We start from the raw sequence: 19,179 nt of genomic DNA, 5'->3' as shown, positions 1-19,179 counted from the left end.
TGCTGTTCGAAAAATGACGCTTACTTAAAGCATAGCATGTTTTACTTAAGTAATATTTTGTCCCTGGTTGTCAGGGCACATCAGACATACAGTATTTATACCGTTCACACTGCCAATATTAGGTGACAACAGTCATCCCTGATCACCCCCAAAAGTGGTCTGGGTTTTCAAATAACCAAGATATACTGAACAGACCCTAAAAATTACATATCCACTAACGGCTACAATGCCCACAGAGATGTTAAAAAAAAAAGAAAGAAAGAAACTTCAGTAGAATGTGAAGACAAATTAATGAGAGGTGGGAGACTGAGTGGCTGTGTATTCTTAACAGAGATAATCCAGTGTTATTTTGTTGTAACAAAATAGGCAGTGAATTAAAGAATGCAATTTGTCAGCATTATAACATATTCTAATCTGATTCACAACCAGATGCAACTGAAGGAAAAAAAAACAACCTGTACATGCAGCAGGGTGTGTTTACAAGAGCAGCGTGAGCTGGATTTATTGTCTATTGCTTCCAAAGAAATGGTCTTAAAAATTTTAAATACTGTTTGTTTTTTAATATTTGTGCAGTTAGAAAGCTACACAATTGTTGTAGATTACATAATAATAATAATAATAATAATAATAATAATGTCTATATAGCTCAATACTAGCGAGTGGCCTAGTGGTTAGTGTGTCTGTCTCTCGATCGGGAGTTCTACTCACGGTCGGGTCATACCAAAGACCATCATAAAAATGGCACCTACTGCCATCTGGCAAGGCACGCTGCAATACAGATGCAAGTGGGGAGTGAAACTCTCGCAGTTACCAGAGGATTAGTCCCCCACTGTAACCCTAGCTATGTAATATAGACAAGAGGCCAAGGGATATGAAACGGAGATTGGCACCGCCAAACGTGCTATGAATGGTGCAGGAAAGACTTTTTGACTCGATATAGATTATTGTAGATTACATAATAAGTCTATATAGCTCAATACTAGCGAGTGGCCTAGTGGTTAGTGTGTCCGTCTCTCGACTGGGAGTTCTACTCACGGTCGGGTCATACCAAAGACCATCATAAAAATGGCGCCTACTGCCATCTGGCAAGGCACGCTGCAATACAGATGCGAGTGGGGAGTCAAACTCTCGCAGTTACCAGAGGATTAGCCCCCCACTGTAACCCTAGCTATGTAATATAGATGAGAGGCCAAGGGATATGAAACGGAGATTGGCACCGCCAAACGTGCTATGAATGGTGCAGGAAAGACTTTTTGACTTGATATAGCTCAATGAACTGAATAGTACAATAATACATTTCTTATAGTTTATTAACTTCCTGGTTGCGGTGGTTTAAATAAGGCTATTAATTTGTTTATCTCATGGGAAATACAACCAACTAAACATCATGAGAAAATATTGTTGGCAGTCTAGTTGAAACTGCTATGCATCATTAGCTGGGGTTGAAGAGCTGTTAGAGCCAGAATTCACATACCATGTTGACACTGCTTCCACTTCTACATCTTTTCAGTGTTTCCAGTATTTCTGATAGCATAGTAGTTCGGGTCATGTTTAACAAGAAGAAAAACCCACCCACTTCGGGTTTTAATACAGATTTGATATTTAGCGCACTAAACAAATACAGTGTCATTATGTTAGACTCCGCCGCTTATACCTACAAAGTGACCTATATGATGGGTGTAGCTGATAAAACGGCAACTCTGTGTTTATGTTCCAAATCAGCCAAGTCTGAGCAAAATGTGGGGTCCAGATGACAAAAGCTTGATGAAAACTCTTAGTTGTGAGGTGGATACCAAATGGCAGCGCCACAAGTCTCCAAACTCCAAGAGAAGTGTGTGTGCATAGTAAGACAGAGCTCATTTGGTCTGTTGTGGCCTCGTTTGCCTACACTGTGGCTTAGATGTAGCTCAAACAAAGCAATGTCTACAGACAGCATGGCAAAAACAAAACAACAGAAAACAAAAACCCGCACTAACTGTCTGCATCCCCAACATTCGCATCCTTTGGGTCTTGTCCATACAATGAACCAGCATGTGCACATCTATACCAATTACACATCTATTCCTCCCCAGAGGAACATGAAGCCTCTAACATCAAAGGGGCAAACACAAGACGCAACTATGGTACAAATATTATACTAGAGATTCTGGAATTTATAATGAATATATGAAGCTTTAGAGAGTCTCATTATGACAATGTGTTGCTCATTTACATGTTGGACTGACAGATCAGCCAGCAATGGTGTAAATTTTTAAAGACTATTAGCTACAATTCAACTCAGGATTCAGCTCCATGTGCCATTTGTGGCTAAAATTAAACCTCTAACAATATCCTCAAGTCTTGATTTAAATATTATGCAGCAATATTAATGCATGATGCATACATCGCTTCATGTGCTTCCCTTTTTACCCCGACACCCTCTGGAACAGGGTAAATCTGGACTCGTCGGCTCACATGACCCTTTTCCATTGCTCCAGAGCCCAATCTTTATGCTCCCTAGCAAACTAAAGCCTTTTCTTATGATTAGGCTTACTAACAAGTGGTTTTCTTATGGACACACAAGCTGTTTGGTCAGAATCCAGTGAGTTCTCATCACACTGTTTGTGTGGAACAACTCACAGCTATTAACATTAGAATTCCGGAGGTCTGCGAGGATTTTCATCCCAAGCCAAAGGGGGTACCCCTCTTCTTTCTCCCCACACAAGCTCAACCCCTCCTTCTTCAGTACTGTTACCACATATGCAATTGAAGCTTTGCACCGTCACATGACCCCATAGCAATGGTAGCTACGCCACCATGACAGGGGACATGCTTGTAGTGCTTCATTCAACTGAGTCAGTTGTTATTAATCAGTATGTGAAGGTTTTGCTGCATTTTTGGATGTACAAATCATTTTGAATGAAACAAAGACATCAGATTTTTTTTTAATTTTGCAAAAGTAATTCATCATCAGGGGGAAAACTTGAGAAATTTCTAAACAAAGAATGGAAAAATGGGGAAAACACATTTGGTGGGACTCGGTGTCAGACGGAGAGGTCAAAAACCCTATGATATGCTCACTTCATTTCCACTAAGGTAAGAATTTTTTAAAAATTCATTTCACAACTGCAGCAAGGTGCACATTCTTATACAATGAAGTGAATATGAGCCTCAACACAGCAACTCTGCAGAGTCTAACCCTCACCGAGACTTAAAGTGCATTTACATTCAGGGATCCTTCGGAGCATGTTGTGTGCGTGCTTGGGACCCAGTCATTATGGGAAACACTTGATGAATGTAATGTAACGTAATGAACTATGAAAGTGAACTAGTTCGGTTTAATCTGTGTGAACTGAACTTTGAACAAGGGAAAATAAGAATAGATTAAAAAAACCCTTTAAATTGATGAGTAGACTGTGCTAATTAACAGCTGTTTCTCATTACCATCGATTTGGACAACACACAGTCAACACTTAAATTTAATAATTTTTTTAACCTATTCTTATTTTCCGTCATCTACACCACATGAAACATACTGAAGCGTGCATACATACATCATTCCTGAACAAAATGTATGTTCACAGCAACATTTAAATAAAAAAAACTTATTCAGTTTTATTCTTGCATAAAAGCTCACTGATTTTTATACCGTCTGATACTGTCTCTCTTGAATGTTACACATTCTGTGTATCGTGGTTATGGCAAGCACATGCACACAGTTTTTTTTCTTTCTCAGGTGCTGCTTTGCGCAAACTGACCCGCACTCAATATAACAACGTAAAGACACATAGGTGATAACTGCACTGAAGAGGGAGGGTTGAGCTTGTGTGTGGAGAAAGAGGAGGGGCACCCCTTTGGCTTGGGACGAAAATTTCTGAAATTCTAGTGTTAAACATAGCCGTGAGTTCTACTGTCGATTTTTTATGATTTGACTTCATTGTTTAAATGATCGCCGATCATGGTCAGTCAAGATTTTTTTCTGACCACATTTTTTCTCAGAAGCTGACGGTTCACCACTATCCTTCCAGGTTCTAATAATGCTTTAGACCAGGAGCTTTCAAAGTGTGGGAGAGTCAGCACCCCCTCAGAGAGCAAATAAACAACAGCGCCCCCCCCCTTACAATTTTTGTTGCTCATCTCATCTCATTATCTCTAGCCGCTTTATCCTTCTACAGGGTTGCAGGCAAGCTGGAGCCTATCCCAGCTGACTACGGGCGAAAGGCGGGGTACACCCTGGACAAGGCGCCAGGTCATCACAGGGCTGACACATAGACACAGACAACCATTCACACTCACATTCACACCTACGGTCAATTTAGAGTCACCAGTTAACCTAACCTGCATGTCTTTGGACTGTGGGGGAAACCGGAGCACCCGGAGGAAACCCACGCGGACACGGGGAGAACATGCAAACTCCGCACAGAAAGGCCCTCGCTGGCCCTGGGGCTCGAACCCAGGACCTTCTTGCTGTGAGGCGACAGTGCTAACCACTACACCACCGTGCCGCCTGTTGTTGTACGCATTTTTATGTTTTTCTTTTACACATTTAAAACATATGAGCTTTTTTAAAACCTCTTTTTTTTTTTTACACATTTTAAACATCTGTGCTTTTTAAAACATCTTTTTTTTACACATTTTAAACATCTGTGCTTTTTTTTAAAAACATCTTGTTTTACACATTTTAAACATCTCATAGCATCGTTAGCTAGCACCTCTTGGCAGACAACACACTGTGGCAGTGGAGCATCTTCAGATCCAGTCCATGGAAATCCAAACTTTAAATAATCGTGGTCATACTTCCTTCTTTTTTTGCTTGGCCCAGACTCTGTCTCCTCACTCACTGTAGCTTTAGGTACTAAAAATCAATCCAATTCCTTTGTCTCTGGCAAAGGCTAGTTGAAGTTCGCTAAATGTCCGCAATAGTAACTTATTCTGGTTTATTTTTCCTCACGCTGCGCCCCCCCCCGAAGAACTCTGGCGCCCCCTAGGGGAGGCGCGCCCCACACTTTGAAAAGCCCTGCTTTAGACAGTTCTTAACCAATTCCAGTCATTTAAGCAATCTCCTTAGTTGTTTTCTTTCCTTGATGCAGGCCAATAATTTGACCCTTCTGAAACACAGTAACATCTTTTCCACGACCACAGGATACATCTTCCAACACATTCCAACATGATTGTTTAAGAAATGAAAAGCTACTCACTGCATCAGTTAGGGTTAAATGAACTGTTGCCAGCTGAAACACATTCATTACTGCAGTAATTACCTAACCTAAGGCTCTTATGTATTCAAGTATTTAAATCCAAATGGCAACTTTATTTTGGGCCACGCAGTGTGTGTGTGTGTGTGTGTGTGTGTGTGTGTGTGTGTGTGTGTGTGACTCCAGAACTAAGAAAAAAGATTCCAGAAACAAAAAAGTAAAGATTCCAGCAAGAAAAAAAAAAACAATAACAAAACAACTGGAGATGCCTCGATGCCTCCACCAACAAGTTTTTCTTCTTAATAATTTGTATTCCAGAAATACCCTTAAAATATACTTCAAACAGGAAATATGCTATTGAAGAAAAACTATTTCAGACATTTGACCTTGCAGTGATCTTGATCCTGTTTGGATCTATTCCAAAATCACAGTTCATCTACTGGTTACAGTGAGCACTCCCTATAAATCTTACAAACATTCAACCACAAGAAATCCAGAAAGACTCCAGAAGTTAAAAAATTCAGGAGCAAAAGGGAAAGATTCCAGAAAAATAGATTCCATAAGCAAAGATTCAATAAGAAAAATGAATAAATACAATCCCAATTCCAAAAAAGTTGGGATGCTGTGTAAAGCATGAATAAAAACAGAATGAGATAATCTACAAATCATGGAAACTCTATATTTCTTTGAAAATAGTACAAAGACAACATATCAAATGTTGAAACTGAGAAATTTTATTGTTTTTTGAAAAAATATATGCTTATTTTGAATTTGATATCAGCAACAAGTTTCAAAAAAGTTGGAACAGGGGCAACAAAAGACTGAAAAAGTTGCATAATGGTAAAAATAAATAAATAAATAAATAAATAAATAAATAATTTGGTTAATTGGCAACAGGTCAGTAAGATGATTGGGTATAAAAAGAGCATCCCAGAGAGGCGGAGTCTCTCAGAAGTAAAGATGGGGCGGGGTTCACCGCTCTGTGAAAGACTGCATGGGCAAACAGCACAACAATTTAAGAATAACGTTCCTCAACGTTAAACCACAAAGAATTTGTGGATCACATGATCTATGGTCCATAATATCATTAAAAGATTCAGAGAATCTGGAGAAATCTCTGTATGCAAGAGACAAGACTGAAAACTGACACTGGATGCCTGTGATCTTCAGGCCCTCAGGTGACACTGCATTAAAAGCAGACACGTGTCTGAAGTGGAAATCCCTGTATGGGCTCAGGAACACTTCAGAAAACCATCATCTGTGAAAACACTTCATTACTGCATTCACAAATGCAAGTTAAAACCAGATATAAACAATATCCAGAAATACCGCCACCTTCTCTGGGCCTGAGCTCTTTTATGATGGACTGAGGCGAAGTGGAAAACTGTCCCGAGGTCTGATGAATCAAAAGTAGAAATTCTTTTTAGAAATCACGGACACCACGTCCTCCAGGCTAAAGAGGAGAGGGACCATCCGGCTTGTTATCAGTGCACAGTTCAAAAGCAGCATCTGTGATGGTATGAGGGGACATTAGTGCATATGACATGGGTAGCTTGTACATCTGGGAAGGCATCATTAATGCTGAATGATATAAACACATTTCAGAGCAATATGCTGCCATCCAGACTAAATCTTTTTCAGGGAAGGGCTTCCTTCTTTCAGCAAGATAACGACAAACTGCTTTCTGCGCATATTACAACTAGGGCTGTGCTCGTTTGCCATCAGTTGCTCACAATATCGTACCATATATATATCGCGATATATCGAGTTGAACGATGTCTTTAATGTATTGTAAGCAGAGGGCGCGAATACGTTTGGCGCCAAAATTATTCAATCAATGAGTCTCGAGACGAGGCCATGGAGACATGGGGGACGTAATTAGCGGCTTGCAGCGTCTGTAGCAGAGCGCATTGAAACTTAATCTACTGATGATAACATACCGATTGAGCCACTTCCAGTTGATATTATCCAAGCAAACTTCAGATTTGGGTCACCAAATGTCTAAAGATGTTATCTACTTCGTCATTTGTTGTGTTTCAATAACAAAAGTCGGACAATAAAGGCACAAATGACAGAGATATTGGATACTAATTAGACAACAAACAGCCATTACAGCATGCTGCTGCCTTAAGACACTGATTCTGATTGGCTGGCTTATAATACACCAGCCAATCAGAATGAGGGTTTCAAAAAGTAGTTTGGATGAAAAAAGGCTCATTTCTAGTGCGCATGCCCTGAGTAACTGGAAGCGCCATTTGTAAATAAAAACGTTTTTGGTTGGAACAGGTTACAAGCATGAATTTCCGTTGATTTCTAGCATGAAACATGCTTTAAATCAAGTGAAAATTGATGACAACCTGCTACAGAACCGGGAGATATGCATGAAATATGTCATATATGGGATTTTCGATTTTCAAGTGAGTAAACGATATCGTATCCCCGAAAATCGTGCATGATCGAGTATCACGAGCTGTGAGCACAGCCCTAATTACAACTGCATGGCTCTGTAGTAAAAGAGTCCGGGTGCTAAACTGGCCTGCTGCAGTCCAGACCTGTCTCCCAGTTAAAACATTTGGCACATTATGAAGTGCAAAATACAACAAAGGAGACCCCGAACTGTTGAGCAGCTGAAATTGTATATCAGCAAAGAATGGGACAACATTTCTCTTTCAGAGCTACAGCAATTGGTCTCCTCAGTTCCCAAATGTTTACAGAGTGTTGTTAAAAGTAGAGGTGATGCAACACAGTGGTAAACATGCCCCTGTCCCAACTTTTCTGAAATGTGTTGCTGACATCAAATTCAAAATGAGCATATATTTTTCAAAAAACAATAAAATTTCTCAGTTTCAACACTTGATATGTTGTCTTTGTACTATTTTCAATGAACTATAGGGTTTTCATGATTTGCAAATTATCGCATTCTGTTTTTATTTACAGTTTACACAGTGTCCCAACATTTTTGGAATTGGGGTTGTAAATACAGTAAGTAAATAAATAAAATTTACTTTTACAAGTTGATGTCTGATATTTCTCTTGCAGCTCTTGCTGTTTTGTTTACTTCATCTGTTATTATATAGAGTTAACTTTGTGATTGGAGACTCTGACTAAGAGCATAGCTCAGCCCTGATCAATCCACTTCACACTGATTTAAGAAAGATCATGTTTGTCAACTCTGATATCTCTAATTTCTAAACAGCTTGGCACATCACTTCAAGAAGCACTTTTCTTAGTGATGGCAAGGTGTCTGAAATACTCTTTAAACACACTAGAGACTAGTTTTCCACATATCCTCCAAAAGTCAGCATGGATTGGCCACTGGCAAGGAATCTATGGCATATTAAGGAATTTAAGGAATATTGTGACTCTCAGTCCCAGTCCCTGTGGAGAGGCTGCACATTTCCTTTTCTTCATTTACTCATTTGGCATTTTTAAGTGAGACAAGATACAATCCACAGAGAGAAGTTAGAATTGCACGGATAAAGGAAAAAGAGTGGCTCAGTGGCCGTGATGGAATCTGAACGCATAACGTTTCGTTCCCCGAGACTCTGGGGTGGAATCTGATGGCAAGACGCTACAGGAGGAAATGACACTGGTCAAGTCAAACATTTTTCAGATTTTAGGATAAAACTTATTTATAACATGTTCTCTAACACTATAATAATAAAAATGAAAATGTAAAACCTCAAAATTTCTATTATACTACTTTATATCATATACTACTACTAAAGTATTTATCTAATATTTTTGTCCTCTTGCAACAACCATATTATCTGAAGATGACTTTAAACCATGCCCACTTGACACATAAAAGCTTGCTTCCAGACACTCACCGATCACTTTATCAGGGACACCCTGTGCACATGCTCATTCAATCAGCCAATGATGTGGCGGCAGCAGCACCATGCAGGTGGCACGGTGTAGTGATTAGCATTGTCATCTCACAGCAAGAAGGTTCTGGGTTCGAACCTCACGGCCGGCGAGGGCCTTTCTGTGTGGAGTTTGCATGTTCTCCCCGTGTCCGTGTGGGTTTCCTCCGGGTGCTCCAGTTTCCCCCACAGTCCAAAGACATGCAGGTTAGGTTAACTGGTGACTCTAAATTGAGCGTAGGTGTGAATATGAGTGTGAATGGTTGTCTGTGTCTATGTGTCAGCCCTGTGATGACCTGGCAACTTGTCCAGGGTGTACCCCGCCTTTCGCTACTGGCCATAGAGTAATTGGTTGGGTGGGAACTGCTGTATGTCCTTGATGTCCACGCTGGGTAGCTTTCCTGAGCTAGCCAACAAATCTGCAGTAAACAGTCAACTACAGCTGATACATGAGAAGAAGAAGCACCATGCATCAACGACAACATCAGAATGGGGGAAAATATGATTTCAGTGACTTTGACTGGGGCATGGTTGCTGCCTAATGGGCTGGTTTGGGTATTTCTGAAACTGCTGATCACCTGGAATTTTCACACAGACAGAGTTGTGCGAAAAACAAAAACCATTCAGCGAGCAGAGGGTTCTGCAGGTGAAAATGCCTTGTTGATAAGAGAGGTCACAGGACAATGACCAGACTGTTTGAGCTGACAGGAATTCTATAGTGAATCAAATAACCTCCATTTGCAACTGTGGTGAGCAGAAAAGCATCTCAGACTGCACAACACGTCAAACTCCTGTCAGCCAGAAACAGGAATCTGAGGCTACAGTGGGTACAGGCTCAACACAAGATGGGAAAAAGATAACATGCTAGAATGAGGAAAATATAAAATTGTGCACCATCAGAAGAAAGGGGAACTGGGCAAAGTGGAGGTTTGTCTGTTTTAGATGTAAACACTCGAAAAGATTACATGCGGGAAAAGAGAAAAGTTTACTTTCTTTCTTCCTATTCCAAGAAGATGCTATGTTTAGCAGTTAAGAAAGCGTGCATGTAAATCATTTCTTCTTCTTCTTCTGGCTGCTCCCGATTAGGGGTCGCCACAGCGGATCTTTCGTCTCCATTGTTCCTTGTCTTCGCATCCTTCTCTACCACACCTGACACTTTCATGTCCTCTCTCACCATATCCATCATCATTTCTAGTGTCTACTTTTTAACTAAAACAGATGAGTGGCAGGTTTTTCTCCCCATTCAATCTAGATTCACATATTGATTGGCTCATCTCCTGTTTTACTGTAGTGGGGGGTGAGAAGATTGTACTTTTTACATATTTCTGAGTGTCAACTCGTAGCAACGTACTCCGATGTCAAAACGCTGGAAACATGGATATAGTTTACCTTTGCAAATGATTTAATGTGCATAATTAGACCTTTTTTGAGTCAAGCTTTAAAAGAACACTATATGCATATTTCTAGGTGAAAGAGAAACATTAAACATGTATTAAAGTTTTACATATCATGCTGCAGTTAACTATTATTTTGTTCTGGGAATGTGGATGTGTTTTGATCATGTAATCGAGAAAATCCCAAGATATGGTATTTTAAAAATTCTACGCTAATCTTTGGCAGTAAGGTGAATGTAAATGTTCCGTACCTGTTTAGGAGTCACTACAAGAGCTAAATGAGGCTGGAACGTGCTGCGTCTGTCTGTGATTGCCTCGCCATGTTTAATCGCTGGGAGCTCCTCATCTGAATCTACCACAAACACACACACAAAGATTTTCTCTTCGAGTGTACACTGTAACAGCCCAGGAGATTAGAAAGATAATCTCAGTGTCATTACAACCTAAGTGCTCTCTAAGGAAGGCAATTTAAATTCTCTGGAGCTACCTCAAACTGGAACAATGCAGATCAGATGTTAATCAGATTACACTTGACATGACAAGGATGGAAAGGAAAAATGTGCAATTGCACATGCTGGTTTGAGGACCTGACGTGCATGTGGAGGAGACTGAGAAATGGTGCGTTTGCTCAGTGCTGAGTGTCAGGACACCGTAATCTGGGATATCACCCTCATCCCAGTCATCATCCTGTTCTTCTGTCATCTTTGCATGCTGTGGCTCCAGTCCACCTGCTAACAAACAGAAAGTGTGGAATGACACATCATGTTCCAGAACAATGCTCTCATTATCATTAACTAACACAACACAGAATTCGACCTGACCCAACATAGAATTATCTTCCAAGTTTTCTTTAAGTGTATAATTAATGCACTTCAATCAATGCCCACAATCGAGCGAGAATGGAAAGAGACAGAAAAGGTCAAAGACCCGGGTCCTGTTGAGACTGAGGGACTGATTTGAATGTTGTTCCACCAGGACCATGCTAATCAGCCCCCAAAACACCACTCTTGACCCTGTGCAGGAAACTGAACTTCAATTTAACCCGTAGTTAAAAAAAAAAAGAACAAAATGGCAATTACCTACAATTTTACTTAATATACAATTATAAGACTGAAGGGTCAAATTTTAAACTCTGATGTAAAATTAGTGGTGTATGATATGGGTAAAGGTAGAGTATTGTGATTATATTCCTATATTCACAATTCTCTCATGAATAACTATAAATCATCAGTTCACATTTAGACTTTTACATGACCTTAATATCTCATTATACTTAGTTAGAACTGCTTTTGAGTGCCACCTAAAGCAAACTTTGGAAAACTCTGAGCTCTTATATTCTTTCAGAACAGTAGAAGGATCCCAGCTGTCAGTCAGACAAAAATGGGATGAACAGTAAACAGTAAGGCGATATGAGAAACTGAATGTTTTATCATTGTCAATCCAAATAAAATGGCAGCCCTTTGACTGAAATGTTGCCATTTTTGCTGCACTTTCTTTTGAGGAAGATTTTATGGAATCACTTTATTGGAAAATGAGATTCAAGGATTTTGATCTTTTCTCAGCGCTCGATCAAAGCAGAATGCTTGTATGACTCTCCTCCAACTTGTCCTCTCTTGCAATTCACATTTTATTGAGCAATCTAATTTTAAAAAGTACAACCCTGATTCCAAAAAAGTTGGGACAAAGTACAAATTGTAAATAAAAACAGAATGCAATAATTTGCAAATCTCAAAAACTGATATTGTATTCACAATAGAACATAGACAACATATCAAATGTCAGAAGTGAGACATTTTGAAATTTTATGCCAAATATTGGCTCATTTGAAATTTCATGACAGCAACACATCTCGAAAAAGTTGGGACAGGGGCAATAAGAGGCTGGAAAAGTTAAAGGTACAAAAAAGGAACAGCTGGAGGACCAAATTGCAACTCATTAGGTCAATTGGCAATAGGTCATTAACATGACTGGGTATAAAAAGAGCATCTTGGAGTGGCAGCGGCTCTCAGAAGTAAAGATGGGAAGAGGATCACCAATCCCCCTAATTCTGCGCCCACAAATAATAGAGCAATATCAGAAAGGAGTTCGACAGTGTAAAATTGCAAAGAGTTTGAACATATCATCATCTACAGTGCATAATATCTTCAAAAGATTCAGAGAATCTGGAAGAATCTCTGTGTGTAAGGGTTAAGGCCGGAAAACCATACTGCGTGCCCGTGATCTTCGGGCCCTTAGACGGCACTGCATCACATACAGGCATGCTTCTGTATTGGAAATCACAAAATGGGCTCAGGAATATTTCCAAAGAACATTATCTGTGAACACAATTCACCGTGCCATCCGCCGTTGCCAGCTAAAACTCTATAGTTCAAAGAAGAAGCCGTACCTAAACATGATCCAGAAGCGCAGACGTCTTCTCTGGGCCAAGGCTCACTTAGAATGGACTGTGGCAAAGTGGAAAACTGTTCTGTGGTCAGACGAATCAAAATTTGAAGTTCTTTATGGAAATCAGGGACACCGTGTCATTCGGACTAAAGAGGAGAAGGACACCCCAAGTTGTTATCAGCGCTCAGTTCAGAAGCCTGCATCTCTGATGGTATGGGGTTGCATTAGTGCGTGTGGCATGGGCAGCTTACACATCTGGAAAGACACCATCAATGCTGAAAGGTATATCCAGGTTCTAGAGCAACATATGCTCCCATCCAGACGACGTCTCTTTCAGGGAAGACCTTGCATTTTCCAACATGACAATGCCAAACCACATACTGCATCAATTACAGCATCATGGCTGCGTAGAAGAAGGGTCCGGGTACTGAACTGGCCAGCCTGCAGTCCAGATCTTTCACCCACAGAAAACATTTGGCGCATCATAAAACAGAAGATACGACAAAAAAGACCGAATATAGTTGAGCAACTAGAATCCTACATTAGACAAGAATGGGTTAACATTCCTATCCCTAAACTTGAGCAACTTGTCTCCTCAGTCCCCAGACGTTTACAGACTGTTGTAAAGAGAAAAGGGGATGTCTCACAGTGGTAAACATGGCCTTGTCCCAACTTTTTTGAGATGTGTTGTTGTCATGAAATTTAAAATCACCTCATTTTTCTCTTTAAATGATACATTTTCTCAGTTTAAACATTTGATATGTCATCTATGTTCTATTCTGAATAAAATATGGAATTTTGAAACTTCCACATCATTGCATTCCATTTTTATTTACAATTTGTACTTTGTCCCAACTTTTTTGGAATCGGGGTTGTATTTAGAGGTTAAGTCACAAGTCTGTAAACACTGATTCCTTATATATTCACTAAGATGATACGAAAGAGAAAAACAGCTTCAAGTGATTAAACTGTAAAACTAAACTATTTTGTGATGACTGAGCAGTGAGGATAATAACTACGCTCTTACAAAATAATACATGTAGCATTCACAGTCAAATATTTACGGTTTCTTGAATTAAGCTGCTTGATTTAAAAGGAATGCTGCTTCCAAATCACTACTTGAAATGCAGTTAAACTTATAAACTTGCTACGACCAATTTTTTTTTCTGCGATATGCATGTTTAGGGAGACGGTGTGAGACATGCTGTCAGAGCGCCCACCGGTTGCAGGGTGCTTCAGGTGTGAAGAACACCATTCTGACCTGCCATGCTTTATAGCACCTTTGTACGTTAACTTAAAAATGTCAACAGTATCAAATAAGTGATGAAAAATAACCATTACAGGCTATAGCTCTCGCATTTTATAATAACTAACTGGCTTGTGAGCACTGTGTTCATGTCACATAAAAGCAAAAGAAAATCTGGGGGCAAAATCATACTTTCATCATAAACTCTATTGATTCTGATCTCTTTTTAATTATATGTCCACAATAATGTCTTCCAGTCACTGATATTTAGCTAGATTTTAGGTTTCTTAGGCAAACCAGGGCTCTTTTAAACTCAATGAAGTGTCATTTTAACATTTTTCACACAGGTATACTTTTACAAAAATGAATTCTGATTCACTATGTGCTCACTACAACCCCGATTCCAAAAAAGTTGGGACAAAGTACAAATTATAAATAAAAACGGAATGCAATGATGTGGAAGTTTCAAAATTCCATATTTTATTCAGAATAGAACATAGATGACATATCAAATGTTTAAACTGAGAAAATGTATCATTTAAAGAGAAAAATGAGGTGATTTCATAAACTTATAAGACATGCAGGTTAGGTTAACTGGTGACTCTAAATTGACCGTAGGTGTGAATGTGAGTGTGAATGGTTGCCTATATGTCAGCCCTGTGATGACCTGGCGACTTGTCCAGGGTGTACCCCGCCTTTCGCCCGTAGTCAGCTGGGATAGGCTCCAGCTTGCCTGCGACCCTGTAGAACAGGATAAATCGGCTAGAGATAATGAGATGAGATGAGATATGTTAAAAAAAAAAAAAAAGTGGTTATACTAGAAGAAATATAGGCATTATACGATATGGAGAAATTGATGCACGAAAGATGCAAGATGCATTAATAATTGATTTATAGTTGCATTAAGGCCCCTTGGATCAAACTGTAATCATATTTTCAGGTCCAGAGAGATTTCCATCCTTGCATCATATTTAACAATCTGCTGAACCTACTGATTAATTTATTTAACCAGAATTAATTGAGTTTAATCGGAGCAATGTTACAGTTTATCAAAACACTCACAGAAAACTGATCTGGAACCTCAGTGAATGCTTACTTGTATATTACAGGATTACTAGAGATCCATAATTTGTATCCAAGAGGGAGATAATCATCTGTGGCCTGAATATTGCCTGGGTTAAGACTGAGTGTCAGATAAAACCATATAATACTAAAGCCATGAATTAACTATCTACAGCACAAAGTAATTATTTGCATGCATTGAGAGAAGAGTAAAATCGCATAAATGTAGATACAATCATACAAATCGGGCCAGAGCAAAGCAACTTTGCAGTTAACCATAGTTAATGATGGGTTGTCAAATTTATACTTCAGTAACCTATGACCATCTCCTATTCCCCTGCCCACACTTGCCAGTGCATCATTTGAATATTCATGACCTTACAAGTTCCTCCTTTTGATCTCCTGAAGAGATCTGCACGCTACGGCCTGCTGATAGAGGCATCTCATTAGTATATTTTTTGCTTTATGGACAGTGAGGTGCCACTTTTCATGGCATTGTCATAATTAGGACTTTTTTTTTTTTTGTATAGCCGGGGACAAGAGGAAAACATCAAATGATGCAACAGTGACTGCTCAGCTTATCTGATCTTCCTGTCTCAGTCAGATACTTAAGTGTAGTACTGAGTTAGATATAGTTAGATATCCAGGACTGCATAAAAGGCCACGTACAGCTCAGCTTAATGGATCATTCAAACCATGTTCTAGAGTAACACAGCATGAATGGAAACCAAAAACACTGCAGATAAACTGTTATATAAACACTAACTATCATAAGAAGGAAGAATAATTTTTAATAATATTTAAATTTAAAATAGGCCTCGTCACTGTAAATCTCGAGCGTTATTTGCAACCTGTCGCATCTCGCCGTGCTACACGTAACTATAATCCTGCAAATTATCGTCTACTATCTTTTCATGTTCATAACTATTTCCAATATTCATATTTTCCTAGAACTGTTAGTCTCTGAAACAGTTTCCATCATTTTGTAAAATTTGCAACTAGTCTGGCGCAATTTAAAACCCTGCTCACTATCAAGCGAAGCTTGGATTATACCGGCTGCCATACGCAATGATTATTGTAAAGTACTTTTGTTTAATTTTTTAAATTTCTTTTTCATTCTTTTATTTGGGCGGCATGGTGGTGTAGTGGTTAGCGCTGTCGCCTCACAGCAAGAAGGTCCGGGTTCGAGCCCTGTGGCCGGCGAGGGCCTTTCTGTGCGGAGTTTGCATGTTCTCCCCGTGTCCGCGTGGGTTTCCTCTGGGTGCTCCGGTTTCCCCCACAGTCCAAAGACATGCAGGTTAGGTTAACTGGTGACTCTAAATTGACCGTAGGTGTGAATGTGAGTGTGAATGGTTGTCTGTGTCTATGTGTCAGCCCTGTGATGACCTGGCGACTTGTCCAGGGTGTACCCCGCCTTTCGCCCGTAGTCAGCTGGGATAGGCTCCAGCTTGCCTGCGACCCTGTAGAACAGGATAAAGCGGCTACAGATAATGAGATGAGATTCTTTTATTTCTTTTTTTAGTTTCTCTTTTGTACTTTTTACATTTCTATGTTGTAACGTTGTTGGTTTGGGTTTTTTTTTTGGTAACATGTAGGGGTTGAGAATCAATTGGGGCTTTGCCCTGTATTCTTCTCCTGTCACAAACTGGGTTCCCCCCCATGTTATCCTGCTGCATTTTAACTTATTCTTATTCCAGAGCCTGGACACTCCACAAAGCTGGGCTTTATTGAAGAGTGATGAGCTAGACAAAATCCTACTGGAGTTTGCCAAATAGTGTGTTGGAGACTCCGAAAACATGTGAAAAAAGGTTTTCGGTCTGATGAAAACCATAGCTGTATTATAGTAACCAAGTTTTTGTTTGGCAGTTTGAAAAAAATATTGCCGTGAAACCATGGTCCTACCATAGTAACACCATGATAAAACTGTAGTCCAACCATGATAACCATGATTAAATCATAATTATATCAGAGTAACCATGTAAAAAATGCCTAAAACCGGGGTGTCCAAACTTACATATAGTCTCACTTTTTAGGGACCACAAGTAATTGGACAAACTACCAATAATACATTAAACTGTCATTGCAATACTTGGTTGCAAATCCACTTTAGTTAAGGACTCTTAAAACAATTCACAAAAGGTTTTCCATGCTTAGTGGTTTCCAGCTCTTTTGAAATCGCTCCTTTTGAGTGATAATTTTGCACTTTTTGTCTGTATCCATGTCTAAATATCATTCAGTAAATTAATTTGCAGGTGTAGTCAGAGAAAAAGGCTCTTGAAATTTAGCTGCATTAACACAATCTGCTGCCACATGAAAGGAAAAACCGCAACTTGCTGGTCAGTGGGCCACCTCTCATACATCCTTATAGAGAAACCGTGGGTCAGTTAACAGCTATCTGTGGGCCGCATTTGGCCCTGGGGCCACATTTTGGACACCCTTGCGCCGAAGGTTAGTGATCATGGCAAACCTATGGCTCAACCATTTTTATTTCCATACCTCCAAAAACAATGGTAACCACAATTTCATTTTCCTAAAAACAGCATGGAACAAATGATATACAGGGAAGTAGCAGCTGGCCTCATAATGCTACTGCAATCATGTTCATTTTCATACAAGAAAACGACTGGCTTCCACAAATTCCACTGGTGTACTGCTGTTTCTTCAGGTCATATACAATCAGCTGAAAGTCAAAGACATCTGCGGCCCCGTGTGTGGATTTTATACCCTAGATTTTATAGAGTGCACCACAGCAGAGAACCATTTTCATCTGAAATAACTTTAAACGTCAGCTGCATTTTATGGGCTATGTCTCTTCTTGACTGTCATCACAAATACGGCAGTAACCAGCAAGCAAAAAAAATCCAGCAGTGAAGGCATGAGCTGGACATAAACACTGAATTTCCTGCAAAATTTTCACACCTCTCTTCCTTCTTACACCTTCTTCCCAGGAACAACATTTTCTTATTCATTTGATTTTAATATAGGCTGCTGGAAAAGCTTCGCTCTCACACCTTGGCCATAAGAGATAATTCATGTGTTTGAATTCAGCTCAAACGGTGATATATGGCAGCCGAAATGCAAGTTGTTAGGTTTAAAATGATTAATGGGAATAATTTGTCTCATGAATAGAGCAGCTTGGTGCATCTCAAGGCTTTTCAATGTTGCTCTTCTTCCTTTCAATCCAACTGCCATTTTGTATTTTACGCAAACAAATCTGCACAATAAAACGCCATATGTGCTCAATTTCCCCTTGGGATTATTAAAGTATTCTGATATGGTCATTTCTATGGCACTAATTGTAGGCAGGGGTGGCACGGTGGTGTGGTGGTTAGCACTGTCACCTCACAGCAAGAAGGTCCGGGTTCGAGCCCCGTGGCCGGCGAGGGCCTTTCTGTGCGGAGTTTGCATGTTCTCCCCGTGTCTGCATGGGTTTCCTCCGGGTGCTCCGGTTTCCCCCACAGTCCAAAGACATGCAGGTTAGGCTAACTGGTGACTCTAAATTGACCGTAGGTGTGAACGTGAGTGTGAATGGTTGTCTGTGTCTATGTGTCAGCCCTGTGATGACCTGGCGACTTGTCCAGGGTGTACACCGCCTCTCGCCCATAGTCAGCTGGGATAGGCTCCAGCTTGCCTGCGACCCTGTAGGACAGGATAAGCGGCTACAGACAATGGATGGATGGATAATTGCAGGCAGTGAAAAGAAAAATTGAAAAGACTGGTCAACTACATGGCTGTAATAACAAACGATAAAAACCAAGAAAAGTAACATGGCAAGAACGTGCAAAAAATGCAGTTGACGGACTTGATGATGTGAGAGTCCACAACATTAAATCCAACTAAAAATTGTCAAAAAGCATCACCATGGCACTTGTCGACTCAGCTAGCGGCCCACACCATAGCATTAGTCTCAGTCATTTAAGCTCATTTTAGTTAGCTGTTGTAGACTTCATAAAACTTTTGTCAATTGAATTGGATAAAAAAAATTAGGAAAATATCAGGCCCTATCCATACCCAAATACTTATTGCTTGTTTAAGGGGAAAAAAAAGGGGGG

General features: G+C 39.9%; 1 protein-coding gene across 2 annotated transcripts in view; it reads right to left on the bottom strand.

Moving 5' to 3' along the window:
- The window catches only part of impact (impact RWD domain protein), a 141,579-nt gene that overhangs the window by 55,836 nt on the left and 66,564 nt on the right, over window positions 1-19,179 (bottom strand). Inside the window, exons 6-7 of one of the 2 annotated variants that reach the window (XM_060941273.1) lie at window positions 11,022-11,162; window positions 10,686-10,786 (exon numbers count right to left, since the gene is read on the bottom strand). In XM_060941273.1, the coding sequence (XP_060797256.1) occupies window positions 10,686-10,786; window positions 11,022-11,162 (242 nt within the window). Of the gene's footprint in view, window positions 1-10,685; window positions 10,787-11,021; window positions 11,166-19,179 lie in introns of both variants that reach the window. The other variant, XM_060941272.1, reaches the window with a different exon arrangement.

Source organism: Neoarius graeffei, chromosome 15 (assembly GCF_027579695.1).
Source record: "Neoarius graeffei isolate fNeoGra1 chromosome 15, fNeoGra1.pri, whole genome shotgun sequence".
Classification (NCBI taxonomy): domain Eukaryota; kingdom Metazoa; phylum Chordata; class Actinopteri; order Siluriformes; family Ariidae; genus Neoarius; species Neoarius graeffei.
This window is presented reverse-complemented; position numbering and strand designations above follow the sequence as displayed.